The sequence below is a fragment of the Rhamphochromis sp. 'chilingali' genome, assembly GCF_963969265.1.
Source record: "Rhamphochromis sp. 'chilingali' genome assembly, chromosome: 16".
NCBI classification, from domain to species: Eukaryota; Metazoa; Chordata; class Actinopteri; order Cichliformes; family Cichlidae; genus Rhamphochromis; species Rhamphochromis sp. 'chilingali'.
This window is the reverse complement of record NC_137943.1, coordinates 22,112,695-22,136,221: the sequence shown is the minus strand read 5'-3', so window position 1 is coordinate 22,136,221 and position 23,527 is coordinate 22,112,695. Positions and strand designations below refer to the sequence as shown.

Below are 23,527 nucleotides of genomic sequence, written 5' to 3'. Positions count from 1 at the left end.
TTTCAGATTGAATTCCACAAGGTTTCATGTGGTAATTTCTAAATCATCGCGGAGCTGGAAGGGTTAAACAGAGCACAGATGTAAAGACAAGATAAAGATGTGTATATGTCCTTTCTCATCTCTCCAGGAAGCTCCACTGCACCAGGAACTTTATTCACATGAATCTGTTTGTGTCCTTCATTTTGAGAGCCATCTCAGTCTTCATCAAGGACGGCGTGTTGTACGCTCAGGAAGACAGCGACCATTGCTTCGTGGACACAGTCAGTAACAACAACCATATATATATATATATATATATATATATATATATATATATATATATATATATATATATATATATATATATATATATATATATATATATGTCGGCATCATAATACAAACTTCACCTGCTGCTGATGGTGTTAATCACTTCCAGAGGAAGCAATTGTGACTGCTGTTTTAGTGATTAATGGAAAATTGGTAGTTTTCAGTTTCCAAGGTTAATTAGATCATTAATTTTAATTTAAAGCCAATTGTTTTAAGCTGAAGCCTTTAATATTCTAAACAGTCCCTGCTCTGACAAAATAAGTGGACACTAGAGTCAGTAAAATACATGTCCTGGTTTATCGGGTGTACCACCAAAATCCAGCCAATCAGGTTATAAAGAAAATGGGCATAAAAAATATGGCCAGGCTTGTTTTGTTTGAGATACAGCGAGAGCTCGAGAACGCCTGAGAAATACGTCTCCTCCAGCGTTTCCTGTTTGCCGTTCACCTTTGAAAGAACTTCAATCAGATGCAAATTTTACAAAAAGCAAACATGCTATTAGATGACTAATACTCCCTGATTACAAATGCAGAACAAGCTCTTAGCCTTTGTCTGATAAGAATACATTGTTCACTATTGTTAAGCAGCCATGATAAATAAACCTAATTAGATGCGCTAATGGCTTTAGCAAGACCAGTGGAAATCTTCTGCTAGAGTCTTATTAACATATCAATGGCTACTTTGCCCTTTTTTTCCCGTTTCTTTTTTTTTCTGAAATCAAACACTTTACCACTGTTGCCATGGTGATCACAGGTCATTGTCATGGCAGTACAGAGAATCAGATCAGTCCTGTAATTGGTTGACCCCACAGTGTATATGGACTTTAGTCATTAACACAGTGTCATCACATGACACTTCGCCTGGCATGTAGGTGCTGGGGGAGATCATTTGCATATTAGCTCATCGGGTCGTGCTAAATATTTAGGGTTATTACCGTCCTGTGCGGTGCGCTGTCGCCTTGTTGTTTACATGGATAATGTCACTCTGACATTTGGGGTCTATTGCTTTTGAATAAATAACCATTGACCATTTAAACACAACTTTTCTGTTTAGAGAAGAAGAAACAAGATTATCATAATTAACTTCACTGAAATTTTGAAGATTATTTTTCTTGTTTAGATTAATATTGGTACAGAATCTTCTAAGATAATAATTGTTTCATACAGATAGGTAATCACAACTTATCTCCTAACGTGTCTTCATATGCAGGTGGCATGTAAAGCAGTGATGGTTTTCTTCCATTACTGTGTCATGTCCAACTATTTCTGGCTGTTCATTGAAGGTCTGTATCTCTTCACTCTGCTGGTGGAGACTTTCTTTCCCGAGAGACGCTACTTCTACTGGTATACCATTGTTGGGTGGGGTAAGTAGACATTTTTGCTTGATTATCATTATTGCCATAAAGTGGTGACTAATTTACATGACTGGCCATTTTATTACTATTATATTCCTTTTACTATATATTCCTGTTTAACAGCTTGTTAGTGCAAATATTTAATATCTATCTAGCTCATTTGTTGGGATTTTCCTATACTCCACCTCTAGATCAGCGGTCTCCAACCTTTTTTGCGCCACAGACCGGTTTATACCCAACAATATTTTCACGGACCGGCCTTTAATGTGTCGCGGATAAATACAACAAAATAAAACTAGTACCGGTACAGAAAAAAAGATTTATTCATAACACACGTGAAAACCGAGTTAACGATCAAAAAGATAACAAAATAACGCTGAAAACCGACAAAAACCCTGAAAACCATACATTTCACACCTGAGCCTGAACTCTTGCGGCCCGGTACCAAACGACTCACGGACCGGTACCGGTCCGAGGCCCGGGGGTTGGGGACCGCTGCTCTAGATGGTTCACAGAGAATGTTTTTGAAAAAAGACAAGAAAATATCCACTGAGCTAAAGAAAAGCCGTGTTGATGCCAGAGGTCAGAGAAAATTTGCCAATCTGCTTTGAGCTGATGGGAAGACAACAAATAGCAGTTGTTATAAATCTAATATGCAGAAGAGAATCTCTGAATCAAACCCTGAAGCAGATGGGCTACAGCAGCAGAGACCAAACTGGGTACCTCTCCTGTCAGCTAAATACAGGAAGCAACAACTCACATTTTGATGAGTCTCAATTTCTGCTGCTACATTTGGATGAATCAGAATTTGGTGTAAACAAAATGAAAGCTTGGATCTTTCTGCCTTGTATCAACGGTTGACACTACTGGTGGTGTTATGCTGGGGAGGACATTTTGGGGCTCCTTAGTACCAATTGAGCATTGTTTAAACTGCTAACCACGTCAGTCACTTTATGACCACTGTGCCATCTTCTGATGGCCTCTTCCATCAATTCAAACTGGTTTTTCGAACATGACAAAGAGTTCACTGTACTCAAAGTCATCAATTCTCAGTCCAACAGATCACCTTTGGGATGCGGTGGAATGAGAATGTTATGCTGTCATGTCAATATGGACCAAAGTCTCTGTGAGGAACGTTTCCAGTACCTTGTTAATTTTATCCCGTGAAGAATTAAAGACATTAATTAGGCAAAAGGGGACCATTGCTGAGTTACTAATCAGATTGTGAATTTTAAAATTTGTGCTGTTTACCATTTAAAATTTTGTTTATTATCTATTATATCTTCTGCACTGTATAGTTTTGATAAAAGATTTTTTTAAAGCAAGTGGTGTTTTCTTTCTCAGTTGCTTGAGGTCTTGTTTAAACTTTTTTATAGCTGTTTGTTTGCCTTTGAGAGATTAGTGAAATTTGCCATTAAATGTTTTAAATATTGGCGAAACAAAGCTGAAGTAGGGAAATACGCAAATCTGATTGTGATTGTAGCCTTTGATACAGGGTATATCAGAAAGAATCATCCAATTTCAAAGTGCTTTAATTCCACGGCTGTTCTATCAAAACTATCAAAACATATATTGTTAGACAGAGAAGAGTCGTGAGTTTCACGCGGTTGCAGGTAAGTAATGTAACAACAGCGGTGGCTGTTCAGACATGTTTGCAAAAACATATTTGACTTGGACTTGGCTTTGAGATAAGCCGTGCATCTGGAGGGAAAAACGTTGAGTGCCTTAACTTTATATACATGTATTTTAAATTTGTTCATTACTTTAAAAATATAGCCTTTTGAAATCGGATGATTCCTTTTAATTCCTGTGTTTATGTCTAAAGACGAGATTTGACTAGTAGCAACTATGGCAGTCACATTAACATTGTGCATTTTATTTCTGTTTTACTTTTTCTGTTGTTTTTATTTCTGTTTTTTCATGATTACAGGAACTCCCACAATTTGTGTGACTGTTTGGGCTGTTCTGAGGCTCCATTTTCATGACACTGGGTATGTCTGGACTCCTCTTCCCCACCTTTAGTCACTGAAACTAAGTGCATATAATCTTTCTGCTGCTTTACAGTCCTTTTCCACTGTAATTTAGAAGCAGAGATTATACATTATATTACACAATATTTATTGGATTTTGTAGTAACTATTAGTTATGCTCTAGATTTCAGAATCAGCCAATATTTGATTTATTATGAATACATTTCAAACAGGGCTCGAGAGCCATGGAGTAAAACTCAGTATCCATTAATACTGGTCTTCTTATATTATATTAGATAATTACACATTATTAGATACATTGTTTGATAATATCAGATAATGTTACAATAGATTATAATATTGGTCACTTTTACAATGATTTTTATCTTTTTTTGCTTTTGGTGCCCTTTAAGCAGGAGCCTCTTTTATGTGTGAACACTGGCACCTGTAAGTCTTTTTCCATGTGAAACTAGTTGCTTATTAACGATCACAAAGAACCGTCAGGACTGTTATATAAACACAGGTGTCATATTATTAGCCACACAGGCCAGAAAACCTCTTTTAGTTTTATTAAAATCATTTTTTAATAATATATTTTCATTAAGAAATTTACAATATAATTAATGTAATCAGTGTAACTGATATTGACAGAGGTTTGGTGATGTTTACATGAGAAGTTTTAGCCATTCTTATTAGCAAAATACTGATGACAATACTGATAATATTTGCCATTATGAAATTTCTCCCTTTGTTGGGTACGTTAAGCCTCTGTTGAGTGCTCGGTTATTGCATCCTTTTTCATCATTTTTGAGCACAATATGTGATGTAATACAAGTGTAAGAAAACAAAAAACCATCTGATAGTATTAAGCTAAGTTTGTAACTCAGTTTTTCATTCTCAGTTATTGAGAGTTTTTCCTTTCATTTTAAATCCTCCTCACTAATTTGAGTATTTGGTGTATTATAATTGAAACCTGGCTCATTGTTTGGCAAACTATGAGGTTGTGCATTACCTAATGTCTGAAGCATGGTGTATGATTACTGAAATGTACTGTTGGCCTCCAGATGCTGGGATACGAATGAGAACACTGCCCTCTGGTGGGTGATCAAAGGACCTGTGGTGGCATCTATAATGGTATGACACTTACTGGTTGCTCATTCAGTTTTCCTTTTATTAACTTGCTCACCTGCAAATGCAAAAGCTAAATGTCAAAGGCTTTCTTACAGTGGCCCCAGTTTAAATCCTATCTATCCTAATGTGGTGTGAAACAAAAGGGAAAATAATTTTTTATAGACAAGCGTGTGATTGAGTAGACCAGTTTTAAAGGCAACCAGCAACCTCTGCTTGCTACTTCCTCAGGAAGAAAACCAAGCAGAGAAGGGAAAGACCTAATGTTCAACTGACCGCAGTGAAAATATTTTCTGTTTCATGTCAGATCAATTTCGTCCTCTTCATTGGAATAATCGTGATCCTGGTCCAGAAGCTGCAGTCGCCTGATATCGGAGGAAATGAATCGAGCATTTACCTGTAAGTTACAATCGGTGGGGTTAAACGTGAGTTCAAAAATGTCAAAATTTGGATGAAGAATTTATGCTTTAATAAATTTGATTGCTGCAGTTTTCTAGATCTTGCAACCCTGCTACTCACAGAGCTAGGATTCAGAATTTTAAGTTAAGGCTGGCACTATTACTTTTTTTCATCTTGTCAAAAAATCCCAAAACCAGCATCAAAAGACCAAAAAGACCAAAACCTACAACCAACTGACCCTACAGAAGGTACCATCTGTATATTAAAAGCTGGGTGATATTTTTATAGATGCTAACATATTAAATGCATATGTTGCACAAGGGTTATTTTCTCTCTTGTGAGTGTCACAAACATGTCAATCCAGCCATTTTTTGTAATACTCTGTGATAACCTCTGACATGTCTGCCTAGATTATTTTTTTTTAAATTTCAGATTCATTTGTAGAACCCAGTGTCAGGAAGTTTGAACCTCATTATGGAGTTGTACTGTATCCAGACATCACTCCTGCTCCCCTCCCATCGGATAGTATCTTTGGAGGCCCAGCAGATAATACTTTTGTCTTCTGCAGCTTAGACCTGAGTGTGCATGACCGAGTGTGGAGATGTGTGTGCGCGTGACACTGTGCGTCTGTGTCCCTAAAGACATTGTCTTTGTTGTATTGTGTGTTGTCTTTGTGCTGTGTAGCAGCTGTGCTCAGAAATGCTTCAGTGAGCCCACACAGGCCGTTCAGCATTCGTGCAGGATGTCAGAGTTATCCACCATCACACTGTAAGTGTGTGTGTGTGTGTGTGTGTGTGTGTGTGTGTGTGTGTGTGTGTGTGTGTGTGTGTGTGTGTGTGTGTGTGCGTGTGTACGTGCGTGCGTCCGTGTGTGTGTGTCAGTTTCTGTCTTCTGTTCACTGCATGTGTGTGTGTGTGTGTGTGTGTGTGTGTGTGTGTGTGTGTGTGTGTGTGTGTGTGTGTATCTTACACCAGGGGCTCTTAAAGTTTTAGGGGTTTTTAATTGTCAATGCATTACCTCACTCACAAAACAGAACAAATCTAATCAGTGCTCATGCTTTTGAAAATGTTCTAATCAATAAGTTATGAAAGGACTCATTTACGGTTAATTTCTGTTTGTTTAGATTTATATTTCTGGTGCTGTTTTTTATTATTATAGTTACTATTAGTTGCATATCTCCTTCCATTATGATAAAACATTTAAAAGAATTTGACATTTTGGGATATTGTTTACTTGTTTTCTTGCTCAGAGTTGGATGACCAACACCTTTTTATTAGCTAAACAAGAGTAAACAGTATAACCTCACTATACACTTTTAATCCATAAACTGCCAAAAAAAAAAGTTTAGATTCAGGTAAATATAGACAATGTGTTAAATATTAAGCTGTGAGGATTCAGAAATATCTAAATAAGTGTTTGTTACCTGAACTTGCACTGTTAAAAATAATAATATTTTTTTAATAGTGTAAGTTTATATTAAGAAAAAACAGTATGTAGAAAATTTCTGCATTTCAAAACATCACATATATTTTTAGAGATTTCTTTTTACAGTGTGCACTTTCTCTATTCCCACTTTAGGTGCTAAGCTAGCGTCACACTAAGTGGACAGATAAACAGGTGACCTTCTCCTGTAACTCTCAGCAAGAAAACGAGTCAAACTCTAGTTGTGAAACTATTTCATAAGGACTCCTGGCGACACTGGACCGCACTGTAGAAACCACTGTTTTGCACATTTGTGTCCACCAAGTGTTTGTCTGTATTGTGCCGTTGATATTGTGCGTCAGCCAGTGTTCCATCATACACGCCACAGTGTAATGACACAGCTTTATGTGACTGCCATAAAGTATCAAACACAGCGGCAGTTGAGTGCGTTCTTGCCGGTGTCTTGACCTAAAAAGAACTGATACATTAAAATAAACCTCAATCGTAAAGTTAAGAATGGATGTGTGGTGCTATTTTATTTTTCTGACTGTCAACAAATCCAGTCAACTACTTCTGACCTAATATTATAGAGCTTAAACAGCTGGGCTATGCTGATTTTTAGTCGCTAAAACTGGCCTAAGCAGTACAATTTTTAGGTGATTTAGAATATTTATTTATGCATGACCGTGTATGTGAAACTGAAAATAAACTGTAGTGCTTGTTAAAAAAAAAGTTCATCTAAAAACAGGAGAACATCATTGATCTTTTTTTATATATACTGGCTAGAAATGAGGGGCTTTAGACTACAACAAAGCAGTTTGTTGTTGGTTTTGGTCTTTTCAGTGGGTTTGTTGACATTAAGAAAAATACAGAATACCACCAGCCTTTACCTCGAACACTTTAAGTATTTATTAAATCCTCTTTTTTTATACAAAGCTGAGGATTGATATATTATTATATTAATATATAAATTTTAATATATTTTTAATATATCAATATATAAATTTGCAGCTTAATGAAACATTTAAGAAACAGTATAGTAGTGAAATGTGGCACAGCATTACATCAGCAATGCATCTCTAGCGTCACCTGACCAGCTCCAGTAAATCTACATTAAAACAACTTTGATTTGTGTCTCACTCAATCTCATTAAACTATTTGTTGTTGTTTGTTCAGGCGTCTGGCACGCTCCACCCTCCTGCTCATCCCTCTCTTTGGTATTCACTACACCGTGTTCGCCTTCTCACCTGAAGATGTCAGTAAGAGGGAGAGGCTTGTGTTCGAGCTGGGCCTTGGATCCTTCCAGGTACGCTCCTGCAGCTCCTTCATCATCCAGTTTTACTTAAAGAAGAGATCCCAGATGATGAATGAGTGAACGTAATGGGACAATAAATCATTTGAATATAGAAGATACAGCAGAATCTTAAGGAGAGTTTTAGTAATATCCAAAAGTTATCTTCTGCAGTCATTATCAACAGCTATGAAAAGTGAAGAGGAGCTAAGTACATACCCCATAAAGCCTTTTTACTGGAAGCAGTTGTGAAACTGTGAAAGTAATATTGGGCAGCACATTAAGCAGTAAGAATAACAAATTAATGCTATAAAGCTACATGCAGTTAAACACAATGCCGTTAAAATGAGCCCTGCAGCAATTAAACTGGATTTATAAAAGGATAGAATAGATGGAAACAATTATTCTATATTGTCTCCGATGCCAGGAGGAAATGTGTTTATCAGTGAAAGATCAGCATCAGTAATGATGAAAAAAAGACTAAAATATCTTCAGTGACTCACTTAAATTATTTTGTTTGTTTCATCCAATAAGATGCCATTAGGGGGTGATCAGCTAACATGCTAGGTAGTCAATTTCTTTTGTGTTTTTACATTTTTGACAGCACACTGAGGAACACATTTATAGACAATTGTTTTTGTTAAAGTAAAGCTACATGTAGATACAATGGTCCACAATTTCACTGGCTCTATTTTTCTAAAGTTGAGAGTTCATGATAGGCTTTTCTAAGTCTGTCCTTTTTCTAACGAAAAGCAGGCACGGCTGTCATCATCTTCCTAGTGCAGGTTAACCCTTTACCTTCATTTGCATTTGATTTATTTTGTGCAAAGTCATCAAAGGGTGACTTGAGAAGGCATTTTAAATTTTATTGGAAAAGAAAGTGCCTTGGAGTTCTTTGAGGATTTAGCGTATGTTTATCCTTTTCAAAGAACACCTTAAACAGAAGCAGTTTGAATCCAGGAAGTGCTCCTTCTCAGGAACAGTTGAACATTTATTTTATGCGTATAGTATTTATTTGATGAGAAAGATAAAATGCCAAACCTTATAATGGTTTTGTTCATTTTCTTTTTTTAAAATTATGGCTTTTTGTCATGCATTTTGTTAGGCCTTGGTCACCTTAGCTGGCAGTAAACTGACAGAGACAGGTATCTGTGGCAGATATGTCTTATCAGCCTGGTCACTTACAAAATGGTAGATGTAAATATAACCATTAGTTGTAGGTAAAACTAACTGCTGGTGGCCAATTTTTCCAAATAATGTACTTTGATATACATTTAACATCCCAAATACTGAAGAGACCTGTACGTTGTGCACAGCAAAAGCAGAAGTCAGTTTTCCTCTTTCTTTTCTCTTACAGTGCTTATAACATCAGTGCTATACATATATAGCACAGCTGTCATAAGTGTTGCTTGATTATATTAAATGTATATATTACCACAGTTAGATTAAACTGAATCTCGAGCAAATTTTCTCTCATTTCTCTTTCAATTTTCTCTCCATCCTCCTCCTCAGGGTTTTGTGGTGGCTGTCCTCTACTGTTTCCTCAATGGAGAGGTAAGCTTCCCCCTTATTTATTCATATACACGCTCACTTCTTCATAGTATTTTTTATAATAGTTCTTGTGCTTGCAATTTCAGGATGAATCTCTGTGCTTATAATCCTACCCAAATTAATATAACTTAATATAAATTTTATCACCATTTAATAAATTTTGTATAATATACAATTAGTTGTAATATACATTAGTTGTAAGCAAATATGAGGACAGATAGTATAACTTCTCCCATGAAGCATCTGCAAGTGATGCAGAAGCAATCTGTCTGTTTAATCATATAGTGTAAGAAATATTAAAAATCTAATGAGTTATTTTATATTTATGTAAAGCATTAGTTGCTGGCCAGTGTTGAAAAAAGTGTGCCTTCTGAGAACTGATGACCTTTTTCCATATTTTCCCCAGATCAGCTATAATTTAAAAAATAAAGTAATTTTAAATAAGAATCTTAAAAAGTGTTTCAGTTCTAACGTTTTATATATCAGGACATAATAAAAAAAATATTGTCCTTACCAGGTTCGAAAATTATTTGAATACAGATGATCAAGAACACACACTCCACTTTGTTCCAGATGTCTTTTGGTTTGTTCAGATGCAGTTTTGCAAAAACTAAACTGAGGCTTCCTCTTCACAACTCTTTGAAACAGGCCATATTATTATAATTTTCTGATAGTACTGTCATGATCTTTAACATTTAACATGCTGAGATCCATAAAGAGAGATATGCTGGGTCTTGGGGTTTTTGCAGTTTCTCTGAGCACTGCATGGTCAGACATTGGGATATTGTCTTGGTTGTTTTCCACTTTTGAATATTTTTTCTCACTGTAGAATGATGGACTTGAGTTTGTTGACCTTATAACTCTTTCCAGATTGAGCAGCAGCAACAATTGCTTATTTAAGTTGGTTGCCAATGTCTGTCTCTGGAAAACACAAGAACCTGAAAAGTCAAAATAAGTCTTTTTATAGAGGTGCTCACACTTGCTGGTTATCAGATAATTAAGGTCATTCAATTATCAGTACCTCACTTCTACTTACCCTGTTAATTCCTCAGGAAGGGGAAAAGGTATAGATAGTTTTTCATACACAACTTCTCCATTATTCATATTTACTTAATTTTAATACCTGCTAAGAACCAGATTTTTTTAATACTATGTCCTGATACATAAAACGTTGGAATTATTATCTATTATAAAAGCCATGTTATATTACAGTCCCAAATCCCAAAAAGTTGGCATGCGTGCATGTCTTTCGAACGCTCTAGATCACATTAGGAAACTCTTCTTTCTAAAAACCTCACCTTTACTGTACCTTTTCGTGGAGCTGGTACAGCTTAAAGTACATTAAAAATGACCTTGTGAAGTTTCTCCCTGAAGGTGCAATCGGAGATCAAGAGGAAATGGCGCAGCTGGACGGTGAACCGGTACTTTGCTGTGGACCTGAAGCAGCAGAGGCATCCTTCGTTGGCCAGCAGTGGAGTGAACGGCGGGACTCAACTGTCGATCCTCAGCAAGAGCAGCTCGCAGATACGCATGTCGAGCCCGCTGGCGGAGAATGCCAACATCAGCCTCCCGACCTGAGCATCTGATTTGCTAGAATCAACTTCAAGGTGCCGTTCCACTTACCTACATCAGACCAACCAGAGCAGACCAAAGTGGCCCCTCAAACCTCTTGCATGTAGTTAATTCACCTTTAGAAAATTAATCTTTCTGAAAACATTTACTGGAGATTTTATGTCTTTATCATTTAATATTGAAGTAATATATTTAATTTATCTCACTACCTTAGACTACTTTAGGTTGCAATTTATATGATTAATGACTTAAAATGAATATTTTTGCACAACTTAAATTACATTTTATTGATTTAAACTCTCTTTATATAATATTTCCCCCTTTTATTGTTTTATTTACATTCAGATAGGAGATGGTGCCACAAGAGACACTATTAAAATAATAATAATAATACATTTTAAGAAATAAATAGCTTGACATAAAGTATGGGGTCATATTTGGCTGTTGGTGTAAAGTAAATGTGCTTCAAAGTGCCAAACTGGTTGCCTGACTGGATTTCATTACAGCCCAAAGTTAATTATCAACCAAACGTTCGCCTTGCTTGTAAAAAATGCTCATTGTTTAAATGTTTTGTCTTGAATTTAAACATTTTCTACTTTCAGCCGTAAGTACAGAGTATGTCAAAATATAACTTATATATAAAGAAAAAAAAACAACTCATGGATTGTGTAAATAGTGACTTTTAGTGTCTAGATCAGAATTTCTTTATTTAGGATAACGCAGTATTGTTATGACCTTTTCAAATAAAAGGAACTGGAGCCCAGATCTGTAGACTACATCCCATATCCAGAGGACCCAGAAGATCCTGCCCACTCTAGTCTGGACTATTTTTTGTATGAAATGAAAAATAAAAACACATACAGTATATATAAAAGAGATGTGAACGAACAGTGTTTCCCAACCTTGGGAATCCCAAGATTAGATTGAATTAGAGGGACTGTGAGATGTTAGCCATAATGTGGACATTAATATTGGTTTGTTTTTCCTTCTAGTTCCTCATCTTGATGCTTAAAATAAGCAGCCTGTCCTCACAGAGTGTGATGATGGGTTGTGAGTTGACTTAGTTTTGTTTTAAGCGGTTACAGATCAGAAAGGTTGGGAACCACTGGTCTACTATCTGAACCAACTAGAGCCTTTAGCTGCTCTACTAGTGGAGCTCGAGTCCCCTTTTCCCTTTTCAGACAGATTTTTTTTGCAAACTGTGAACATAAACAGTACACGTGCCATATAGTGGATGCTTTCACCCAAAGCTCTTCATAGTGCCATGAGTTTAAATGTACATCGTTTTATTGTAGGAGAAAGATTCCCACTGTCAACATGCTCTTGAACATAACAGATTTCATTGTCTCTTGATCTCTTTCCTCCAAGCTTGAGACCATTGTGCCATAATAAATTGTTCCTACTCTAATTTTAACCATCCTACGCTCATATTCCAAAGTGCCTAGTCGGTCACAAATAGCTATCATTTTTACATTTTTACAGGTAATCTAAAGGTGCAGCGAGTCATTTCAAAGAATGTACAGAGTGGTGGATTTCAGTGTAGATTGAAGAAAATATGCTTTTTCCATTGTGTGTCTCAAAACTTTATTAGTGAATTTCTCATCATTGTCAGTTTATTAACTTACACACAGTGTAAAAAGAGTCCTGCTGTGTAGTTTTCCATAATTTTTATTTATTTTATTTATCTCTTGGTTTACAGCCATGATGTATCTACAACACTCATTTTAGCAGCAATGTGAAAGATAAATGGCTTCAAAACAAAACAAAAAAACAAGTGGTGTAACAGTCAACATTAAAGGCTTTAATGTGACAGCTCTTGACAATCGCTGATTTTTGCTCATTTTTCTGTTTTGTTTGTGCAAAAAACAGACTGAGAAACAATAATTGTACAAGTGGGAAAATTATTTAATAGAATAAAATGTGAAATGATGTAAACAAAAATAGTTTTTTCACCATATTTATTTTATGTACCATCATAGTTGGATTCTAAGAATGTAGTATCTTTGAACAATGAATTGATGATACTTTACAGATAAGGATGTATATTTATTTTCCATGAAATGGTGCCATGTAAAGTGACTATATGTACAGTATACATGCTTTTTTGTGCATAAAACATAGTTGTGGTTCTAATGTATGATTTCATTATTTTGAGTGATGTGGTGTTCTTGGTCTAAGTGCCATAAATGTAGTGTCATAAGAAGTGAGAGTGGGAGATGCATAGCAAAGTCTCTCACTCTAGAGAAAGACAAAAAACACAAGAAGCAGATGCAACCTCTGAAAAGTAACATTATATCAAATGCATCATCTTTGCAGCTTGTGGACAGTAGAGTGAGGACAACAGACAGGGGACATGATTTTATTCAAATAGATTTTTAGAGGTGGAACAAATGCAACAGATAAAACACAAAGTGTGTAAGAGAGTGTGACTTTAAACACAAACACTCTGCTGCTGCTTAAGTGTTTCTATCACCAGCCGTCACTCTGAGTGTTAAACAGCTCAGATGTAAACGACCATGTCTCAAAGCTGTTACTGTATGTGAAAAAAAGAAGAGTAAAAATGACTCCTTGCTCATTTCCGTGCTGTGTATTTGTCTACCACAGGGTGGCAGTAAAATGTTAAGGAGAGTGGACAGTTTTGACAGGCACTGTTTTGCTCATGTTTAGAAATGTAGGATAGGGGGTAGAGATGCTTATATGCCATATTTTTTATTCTTTTTCTACATCTGTTTTTGTGACAAGCCCAACATTTTGATGTCCATAATAAAACTTAAATTAACATTGTTTTGTTTTTTCAATGTAGAGATATGTGTTTTTCTGTCATGTCATATCTCAAATTCCTCCCCTTCACTTTAGTGAACTGTGAACTGTGTCAGTTTTTAACCATACTGTGAGATTAGAGGAAATCTGGAGAATTTGTTTTGATTCTTAGCACTAGCTAGAGGAAAACTGAGCATTGTAGCTTTTAGCTAAATTTTGGCTAAAAGAGACCACACTGCTTTTCATAAACCTCTTCTTGCATTTATTTTAGAATTATTATAACAAACGAATGTATCAAAGAGAAACCCTGATAATTTTTTTTAATATTATATATAGAGATATATAATAGCGTGATAACACGCTTATATCTGTATGCTAGAAAAAGAAGCTATATCCAGTGATTAGGGAAACAGCTAGCCTCTGATCCTCATTTAACTCCCTATTTTATACCCATACCAAAAATACAATATATATAATTTATGAATAAACCTAAAAGGCTGTTTCCCATACCTAGTAGATTTCTACTACCTGGAAGTGACTTTTTTTACTAGAAGAGAAACCCCCCCTCCCCTTAGCTAAATAAGCTACCTGGACAGCAAGCTAATATCTTGTCTTTTTGCCAGCATTTTTAGCATCAATCTCATTTAACTTTCTGCAAAAAAAAAAAAAAAAGTAAATGAGTGTTTCTAAAACTGATTAAAAAAATATTTTGACTGTAGTTATTCTATGTGGCATATCTCTGTGCTAAGATGCTGTTACTTTGGCGGTTGTGCTTGTTGAGCCGGTTTTATGATGTTTTGATTGTGTGTTAAGTCTTGATTGCCAATGAATTGAATGTACCGTTGTCGCTCAGCTGCTCTTAAATGTTGCCTGCTATAAATTTGCCATAGTGTACAAATGATGTCTTTTCTTTATCATGTATGCATACTTTTGGCACACAGGTGGACCTCTTGACTAAGACCTGCAGTGTTTGTGGCTGTGATTTTGTACATTTCTTTATGTACCAGTTTTCAGTGTGTGTGTGTGTGTGTGTGTGCGTGTGTGTGTGTGTGCATCTGTGTTTGAAAGTTGGAGACTGTAATCTGTATGCATGTGTATGTAATGACAAGCATTTAAATATATGTAAATTCTCAGTTTAATGAAGAAAAAATATCTATGAACTTTCATCAAAGGTTCTACCTGTGACAGTGTGCCATGTGTAACAAGCGTTCTGGTGTCCAACATTCATGTCTCCAGTTGTGTAAAATTGACTGCAAAATAAACTTATCGGTGGTAAGTTGTTGTACTTGCAAAGAGTGTGATTCATTATTCAAAGATGGAAGATTTACTTACATTTACTATCGGTGTAAGAAGTTTACATACACATGGGTGTGAATGTCATGGCAATTTGGGGCTTTTAATAATTTCTTTGAATTGTTCTTTTTCCAGGATGAAATGATTGTACAGTATCCATCTTTAATGACTTTAAAAAAATAAGAATTATCCACACAAGGTCAAAAGTACACGTATAAGCTACATCGCCACTAATATTTGATTAAATACAGAATTGGTAGAGTTCATTTAAATTCGTTGGTTTCCTGGCATCACTTGGCTTTAAGTATAGTCCACAAATTTTCAACAGGGTCGAAGCCAAGGCTTTTAAAAAGGTCATTCCACAAGCTTAATGTTAGCCTGCTATATTCATTCCAAAACCAGATCCAAGTTTAGGATGATTGTCCTGTTAGAACACCCAATTACGTCCAAGCTTCGGGCTGTTGATCTCAGGTGATGTTGAAGAATATGGAGGTAGCACTCCATTATTCTAAACACTTTGTTGAATGTACTAGTATCACTGACAGCATAACAGTCCAAGAGCACCACCACCATGCTCCTCCAAACATACCTCGTGCTGTCGGAGCCAAATAGCTCAATCTTTATCCCATCTGACCGTAAAACTTTTTCCCCAGAAGACAAGTTGCTTGTCTATATGTGCAACTGCAAATTTCAGCCAAGCTTGAAGGCAGCGATTTTGGAATAGGGGCTTCTTTCTTGATCAGTGCCTAATCAGGCTAAGGCAATGTAATACTGGACCCACTGTGAACAGTGACGCTGGTGTTTCAGCAGTTTCCAGGCTTGAGCTTTTGTGGTTCCTGGGTTGTTCCTGAATGCCTTATCAGATCTTGGCAAAGCGGTGACACATACAAATAACTTGTACTTATGTACAGTTGTTTGAACTGATGATCTCAGAATTTGCAGATGTTTAAAAATGGCTCAAACGTTCTTCTTTTTAGAGCTTCATTGTTCCTTGGACTTTACCATTGTTCTGAGTATCGGTCAATCAAACAAAGAAAAAGAGAAACTACCAGTTGTAGTCAATTATGATTACCGATGAGAAGTTAATATGTCTTTGCTTTATCAAGTCAAAGGACATTTTAGATCCTGAATATGTACTTTTGACTCTGTGTATATTAGAGAAAATCCAAAATAGCTTAAAACTTGTGCGCCTAATTCTTGCTTCTTGTTCTTGTTTTTTTAAAGTCATTAAAGATGCATGCTGTACAATCACTCCATCCTGGAAAAAGAACCGATCAAAGAAATCATTAAGAGTCCAAAATCACCATGACAGTCACACCCATGGTGTGAAAGTCACAACTGTGGAGAAGAACAGGATTTTTGCACTACACGTATAACTTTATTGCGGGGGATTGCACCCAGTGTGAGTAACAATCTTTGTTGGTGTCTGCGCTAAAGTAACCTGAGGGGTCCACTTTGGAAAAACTATCCTAAAACATTAACTGTACGACTTTGATAGATTTAACAGATAATCCTGGGTGCTTGTTAATAAATGTTAATTATTATTATTATTCTAAGGGGTTTTTGGACATACGCGTTCAAGACCAGTTTTGGTCCTCTGCTCCATACGGGATTTAAAAGTAATTTAAAAAAGAGTTTAAAATAAAATAATTTATCTAAAAAAACATTTTATTTAAAACAAGTTGGCTTTCAGTTTATGACTGCAGAATTTGTTCAAGCAAAAGTCAAATCCAAGACACAGAAAATATTTCTTACCAGTTATTGTGGGCAATTGTGTTTATTCAAGCCAAAAAATAAAACGTTTGCTCTCAGCAGCATTAAACTGTTACCCTCATTGGAGTACCATGTCATGAGGAGAACCACCAAAGCTTAATGTTATATTTCACAGTTTTCTATATTTTACATTTCCTACGATTTATAAATTATTCTATTCGATAAAAGTTTCATCCCATTTTATTGAGTATAGCTTCTTGTGTATATTGTATAACATATATTATACTAATTCATATACACATAAAATAAAATATTATTATACAAGTTGTATCTACTTATTAGGCCAATAGAAGGGGGGATAGATGGGCTCAGTAGGATCACTGAGATATCAGCTGCGACAACCGGAAGTGTTTTACATTCATTATGAATCGAGCAAGTAGGGCCTATAGGCATAATTTTTAGGTCTGAGGAATAAAGAGGGTCTGAGGAAGGTGAGGTTTGGCTTCAGGTCCAACATTGTATTTGGGGAAAGGAGAAAATGTGCTTTTCTTAGGTCCTGGTTAAAATTCTGATAGAAAGGAAATCCTATTCTTAGATGGAAAAAGTAAACACTGAATACTTTTAAAACCACAAATGTTCATCTATTACTGTGCATTACATGCACGGGTACACTGTTACAGTGTTTGATGTCAATTGTGTGTAGTTAATCTGGTACTATCTTTGTGTTAAAGATCTTGTATAGTGAAATATTTTTGTACACTAATGTGTCTGCAGCTTTGCTGAATATAAAGACTTAAAAAGTGCAGGGCTGAGATGCAGCATATGAAGTTAAACCAAACTTAACTTCAGAGATGCTGGATGAACTATTACTTTAGGAAATATAATTAAGCAAGCTGTTCCCAGTCTTTATGGTGAGCAAATCTAACAAACTGCTGCTTAAAATAATTACATAATTACAAATGCAAAGGCTTAATGGTTGTACAATTCTCAATACGTATTTGTGTGCACACCTACTATAAAATTTATATACTGACTAGAAAAATCACGTGAACGTCCCCTGAGGTCGGAACAACAACACAGAAAGTCTGAAAAGACATCTTGTGCATCTCTGCAACCCCAGGCACATCTCACAGAAAGGCATAATTTGACACCCTGGGGTGAGGAAGTGTTGTAAAAGCACATGAACACACAGAACTCTGAAAAATGACTTCCAAACTCCAAAAATTGGAACACCTGAGGAGCACTTGAATGCACAAATAAGAGGTGCTATGTTTTATTGTGCTGTAACTTTGGACCATTGTCAGTGTGGGTAACCAGCCCAGTGTTGTTAAACACAACCATTTTATGACATTGTATTATGTAAATGCCAGGCACTCTTTTAATAATTTGGTATTTCTTTAAGTGCAACTAGTACATCAAATGCTCATGATTTATCACATCTGACAACACCATAAATATGTGGAAAGCAGCAAATAAATATTCACAAATCCAATGGCTCATCATCAAACCAATAAGTTAAAACATGATGTAATGGCAATGCAAAATGCTTGTCCTGGACTCTCTGGATCGCAGTACTTTAAAAAATTATATATAGATATACATAACATATATATTTCAGTCAGTGAAATGCTAAGTGAGCAAGCACGCACAACTCCAGAGTGGTCCTTCAAAAGTTTCCAGCATAGACTGCTCCTGCTGCTTGCTGCACAGAACTATTTCACATATGTTAGCGATTTCCCAAATCCAGTGTTTCCACAGCTGTCTCTATTGAGGTTTCTCATGTCATGAGCCCATTGCTCAAAAGTTGTCTTCCATAATGATGAAAAACACCCATCACTTGACAACTGGTCATTAGTGGTTCCTGGAGGCTGTTGGGTGTAATTGAAAGCAAAGATTTTTTTTTCTCTAATACGTCTCTAATTCACTTCTCTTGCTGACCATTGTACAGCTGTACAATATGAATTTCCCCAGTGTGGGATAAATACAGTCTATTTCTATGTCTAAACAAGGAGCTTCAGCACTGCAGCCCACATTTTTTAAAAGGCACAACTTATACTTTGCAGACACACAGTCGCCACTTTTTTTCACAGTTTTTACTTGAGATAAAAACCCTACTCGGATCGACTTGCCATGGTTCACCACGGTTTTCAGGGTCTTCTCTTAGTTCATAGTATCTGGACCAGGTACTAACATAGTACCTGCTTGGCCAGGGTTCATAGTGAACCGAGCTTTTGCTAAAATGTGACGTGGTCAGACTGCATGCCGCCAATTGGCTAGTCAGGGGCATCGCTCAATGAGTCATGATAGCATCCCATTCACGAAAATCAAAAACACTTATTTTGAAACCTGGTAACGAGGGGAAATGGCTACAAAAAACAATGCCATGGTCCCCAAGTCTGATGAAAAGCCACAGACTGAACAGCAGGTATATTCTTGCCTCGATGTCCACCTTTGTTGTAGCATTCATTTCATACATTAACCGTGTATTTATCAACGCTCCGCCCCGTTTCTATAACAATGACCATGCACATTAGGTGGTACTCAGTTGTAATGGAAAACCAGTCGATCCGAGTCAAGACGTGGGCGAGTCGTGGTGAGTCAATCCGAGTAGGTATTAATGGAAAAAGGGGTTAACTAGACAACGTCTGTAGACAAATCACTTTCATTCAAATGATGACCATAGCAGCATGCTAGCAGCGAAAGCAATCACAAGGTTGGGGAATACACATTTTTCCCTAGAAACTGGGGGTTGCTAGGTGGTTACTGACCTATCTATAGGCCTGTTTAACCTCCAGCAAACACTTTTAACTCGTTGGGAAATAAACTTTTTTCCTTCTAACTGGTAATTGCCAGGTAGTTATTGACTGGCCTCTAGGCCAGTTTTTCTTGAATTTTGTGTTTTGGTGGATTTAGTAATTTCCTTTTGATCAATTTGCTACTGTGTTACTGTCACCGCTGCAACTTGACACCTTTCCTGAAACCTGGTTTGGTGGCTTTATTAGGTGGGGTCAGTGTTAGCCTAGCTCCTTGTTTTGTTTTCAGCCTGCTTGCTAAGTGCTTGCTACCTTCAACAGCTGTTAAGCACTATTATGACAGTGTCTTGACACTGCCTGCCAGCATACACACAGTTAAAAGATGACCTCCGCCAGGTAAAGCAGGAACTGGAGAAAAGGATGAGCTAACCATGGAGTTCTCATCTGTCATCACTACACAAGCTAAGCACTTAGCTTCTCTACACTCCTGCTGCAGAACCAACTGCTTTTCCACGCATTTCCTCACTGTGACACCATACTCCCCTTCTGTCCAGTTCTGTTTCTACTGGAGGCAATGGCGTGTCCAGCGGGGTGGCCTGGGGGGGCACAGGCCACCCCCCAAACCAGACTGGCCACCCCAGGTGCCACCCCAAAGGCAAAACAATAAAATTCAATCAAATATCAAATGTCCGATTATGTTTTCACGGTGACGCTCAGATATCCGAGTGTAAGTGAATGCAGCATCGCTTCTGCGCTATGCGCATCACGTTAGCAAAGGTAGGAGAGCCAAGCGCGAAAGATGGCACTGCAGGAAACAATTTTTCGGTGAAAGAAAATGAGGACAGAATAAATGTCCCGGTAAGTAATATCAAGTTTGTTGAGTTTAGTAAACTTCGGTGAAATTAGAATACCAAGGAAAAAATAACACTTAAAGAATTATTGCAGCTGTGGAATATTTCAGACAGTATGCTACTGAGGGGAGCTAACATAAGAGTTATGAGTTATAAGATGTAATCTAAGTCGTAACATTGCTGTATGGAGCTGCAGATTTGGTTGCAGGTTAACATAGCTGGACTGGCCATCGGGCATATCCCCAGTGACTTATTTTTTATTTTTTTTGTAATGGCATGAACAATGAGAGGTGGTGGATTGGCCAGATGCAGGTCGATGTGTAGAAATAACTCCGTTGTTTGGTGGTGGCTATGGCGGGGCTTCCACAGAGGCAACAGGTGGATGAGGGAAGGGGAGGCAGGAGGAGAGACCCGAAGCAGCCGCCAGTCCGAGTGTCAGGTGAACTGAACTTCAGGTAAGAAGTTATGACCTGCAGTCTATCTGGGTCAGATATAAACCAAGTTTAGGTGGAGTTTATTTTCATGTTGCTGACTTTTTACTGTCAGTTGCAATAACTCATACTGCGTTCTAGCCAGTTTGACGGAGTTTTTATACAGCTGGGTGGGTGCTATGATGTTACTGATAGTGAACTTTATTTTATTCATAAGGTTAGTTAGTAGAGTTGCCAACGGCTCCTTAAAAAAATGGAATGGTCCCTCAATCAGAGAAAATATTACACGTTTCGTATTGAGCTGAGAAGAGACGCAGTTTGTCCCGGACTTTAGCTAGAATGGAAAAAAGACACAAAGCTGGATTTATTCTGTCTTTATGCTGCACAGCTGCCTCTTCTCTCATTCTCTCCCCCTCCCTCTCCTGTTGCTACTTCAATCATGAAACTGATCAATGATCAGCTGATCGGCTTTTCTCTCTTGTTTGTTTATCGCCCACTTTGCGCCAGAAAGAGGAAACCAGCAGATATTGCGCTAAACAACAGCAGCACGTTTAAGCTTGATCAGCTGTTGTTAGAATGTATTTAATATTAATTTCTAGTATCAGCTGATGTTTGCTGGAGCCACAGCTGTAAAGCTGCTGGTCATGATGTCTGTTTAGATATGTGGTGAGAGGGAAACATGAAGATGAAACCAGGAGATGTCCTTACTGAATCATCAGAGCTGAACAGGTGATGGAGAAACAGGTTTACCTTTTAGGTGACATGAATGAGTTGAAGTTATCAACTGTTTCTGAGAGATAAATAACACCAGGATCCTTTTTTATGTAGCTGACAGCTGGTAACTGTGCAGGGGCGGGTCTAGCAAAGTTTTGCCAGGGGGCCAGGTAGGGCATTAACAGGGAAAGGTGGGCACAAAGAAATCCTTTTCTTTCTTATTCTCATTTAAAATACCTAGTTTTTATTAAATAATTATCTAAATCTTACAACCAAAGTTTTTATCTGACGTAAAATGTATAGAAATCATACATATACCAACAAGACTGTACATCACTGTCACAACAGCATTTGTTTTCATTCAAAGTCTTTATGGCTTTACTACCTGGTGGGTCGGTCTGTAGTAAAAATGCCCAATTTTTTTGTCCCAGTCCAGTCCTGCAGGTTAATACTGGCAGTGTCACCATGCCAGCTGACTGTATTTTATCATCAGCCAGTGTTGTTCTTTATCAATATTACCAAAGTTTACCATAAGGCAGCATAGAAAGTATTTACTTGCTTTCAGGTTTTATTCAAATATTAGTCTTTTCATTTGTTTCCCCACTTTTTTCCTGTTTCAAAATCAAACACCAGTTTGTGAGAAGATTATCTTCTTTTTTTAACAGGCAGATAAAGTTTTGCATTGGCATTGGCTAATTTGTCAATTGTTTGTTACAAATGTTCGTATTTTAATTTTCAAAAATGTTTTTGCCCAAAACATATGTGCACTATATGTCAGTAAAAATACTATGCAAATATTGCTGTCCTTGAATGCTGAGTAAACACTGACAAAGCACTGATTGTATCTCTTGTACTTTATCAACGCAGTATCTAAAAACTTTGCACCGTAGTGGTTAAAATCTCATTCTAATAAGAGTTAAAAGTGCATTTGGTTATTAGGTTTATAGGATTATTGAATTATGGTTAAGGGTTGGTAGAATTTTTTTTTAAACATTATCTGCCAATTACATCTGCCACCCTTCTCCAAATCTGTGCCCCTACCTGGCCCCCCCAACAAAAATTTTCTAGACACGCCACTGACTGGAGGTAACCCTGTCATATACTGTCAGGTCAGTTGAATCTGTGGTTTGTCTTATATGACAGTTAAAACCTAATTTTTTATAGTATAACATTTCCTTAGTCTTTTCCCATTATTTTTGGTTCTTGTTCTTCTAATGTGTGTATGCAGGAGTGAATGTACTGTAAGATATTTGCCTGTGTTTGGACTTGTACATTACATCCTGTTTCATCCAAACTAGGAATTTTGTAACTGCATTTTTTAAATAAAATAATCATTGTTGTTATTATTATTAACATTGCTGTTAGTATCATTATTAGCATTACTATTAGCATTATTATTAGCATTATTACTGCAATGTCACCATGCTCACACACTCAAAATGGCAGACAAATTAACATCTGAGGTTTGTCGTCATGTGTCTGCAAATGCTAAATATGATTCCACAACATTTTTGCTCAGTCATTAACTCAGGGCCAGCTCTGTCCCCAGGTTTTCCTCTTTCCTCTGTGGCACCGTGACATCCCTACAAATCAACCACCATCGGAGACGGTCCAAGAAAGAGCACGCTGTGTTTCAAATGAGAAATGTGTGCTGTACCATCCTTAAACTGCAGCCACAACTGCTTCTGAAATCAGTATAATGCATCCTGATACATTTCCTCCTCACTCACCTGTGCTCATTCTGGTAACCTGTTCTTAGAGAGGGGTTGTTGAATTAATGTCATCAGCATGTTCAGCTCCAAGGACTGATTCATTTTTCCCCTTCCTTTTCCTTTGTGAAACATTTTCTTCATTAATGATCTCTGAAATCATACAGAAGAGATGTTGCCACTAGAAGCAGGCAGCCCGAGCCCCCCATGAGTCCGAATTGTGATCTGAGTGATGCTTCTCTTAGCTGGTGTGAGATGACTTTGATTGTGGCACTTCCACAGCCACCTCCGCAGCTCTGTTTGGACC

The 23,527-nt window shown here is 37.0% G+C and overlaps 2 protein-coding genes across 5 annotated transcripts in view; one reads left to right on the top strand and one right to left on the bottom strand.

The window, feature by feature from the left end:
* Positions 1 to 12,426, top strand: part of LOC308412551 (pituitary adenylate cyclase-activating polypeptide type I receptor-like) — a 33,830-nt gene extending 21,404 nt beyond the window's left edge. The window contains exons 7-15 of one of the 3 annotated variants that reach the window (XM_080907003.1): positions 128 to 260; positions 1,519 to 1,672; positions 3,594 to 3,654; positions 4,698 to 4,767; positions 5,069 to 5,160; positions 5,845 to 5,928; positions 7,759 to 7,888; positions 9,386 to 9,427; positions 10,799 to 12,426. In XM_080907003.1, the coding sequence (XP_080763129.1) occupies positions 128 to 260; positions 1,519 to 1,672; positions 3,594 to 3,654; positions 4,698 to 4,767; positions 5,069 to 5,160; positions 5,845 to 5,928; positions 7,759 to 7,888; positions 9,386 to 9,427; positions 10,799 to 11,002 (970 nt within the window). In that variant the 3' untranslated portion in view covers positions 11,003 to 12,426. Of the gene's footprint in view, positions 1 to 127; positions 261 to 1,518; positions 1,673 to 3,593; positions 3,655 to 4,697; positions 4,768 to 5,068; positions 5,161 to 5,844; positions 5,929 to 7,758; positions 7,889 to 9,385; positions 9,428 to 10,785 lie in introns of all 3 variants that reach the window. The other 2 variants (XM_080907002.1, XM_080907004.1) reach the window with 2 other exon arrangements.
* Positions 12,427 to 13,487: 1,061 nt separating this feature from the next.
* LOC308412552 (pituitary adenylate cyclase-activating polypeptide type I receptor-like) overlaps positions 13,488 to 23,527 on the bottom strand; it is a 51,243-nt gene continuing 41,203 nt past the window's right edge. The window contains exons 13-14 of one of the 2 annotated variants that reach the window (XR_013974596.1): positions 22,589 to 23,526; positions 13,488 to 20,077 (exon numbers count right to left, since the gene is read on the bottom strand). Coding sequence is in view for 1 of the 2 variants with exons in the window: in XM_080907005.1 (XP_080763131.1) it covers positions 23,380 to 23,526 (147 nt within the window). In the remaining variant the exon portion in view is untranslated. Of the gene's footprint in view, position 23,527 lies in introns of both variants that reach the window. The other variant, XM_080907005.1, reaches the window with a different exon arrangement.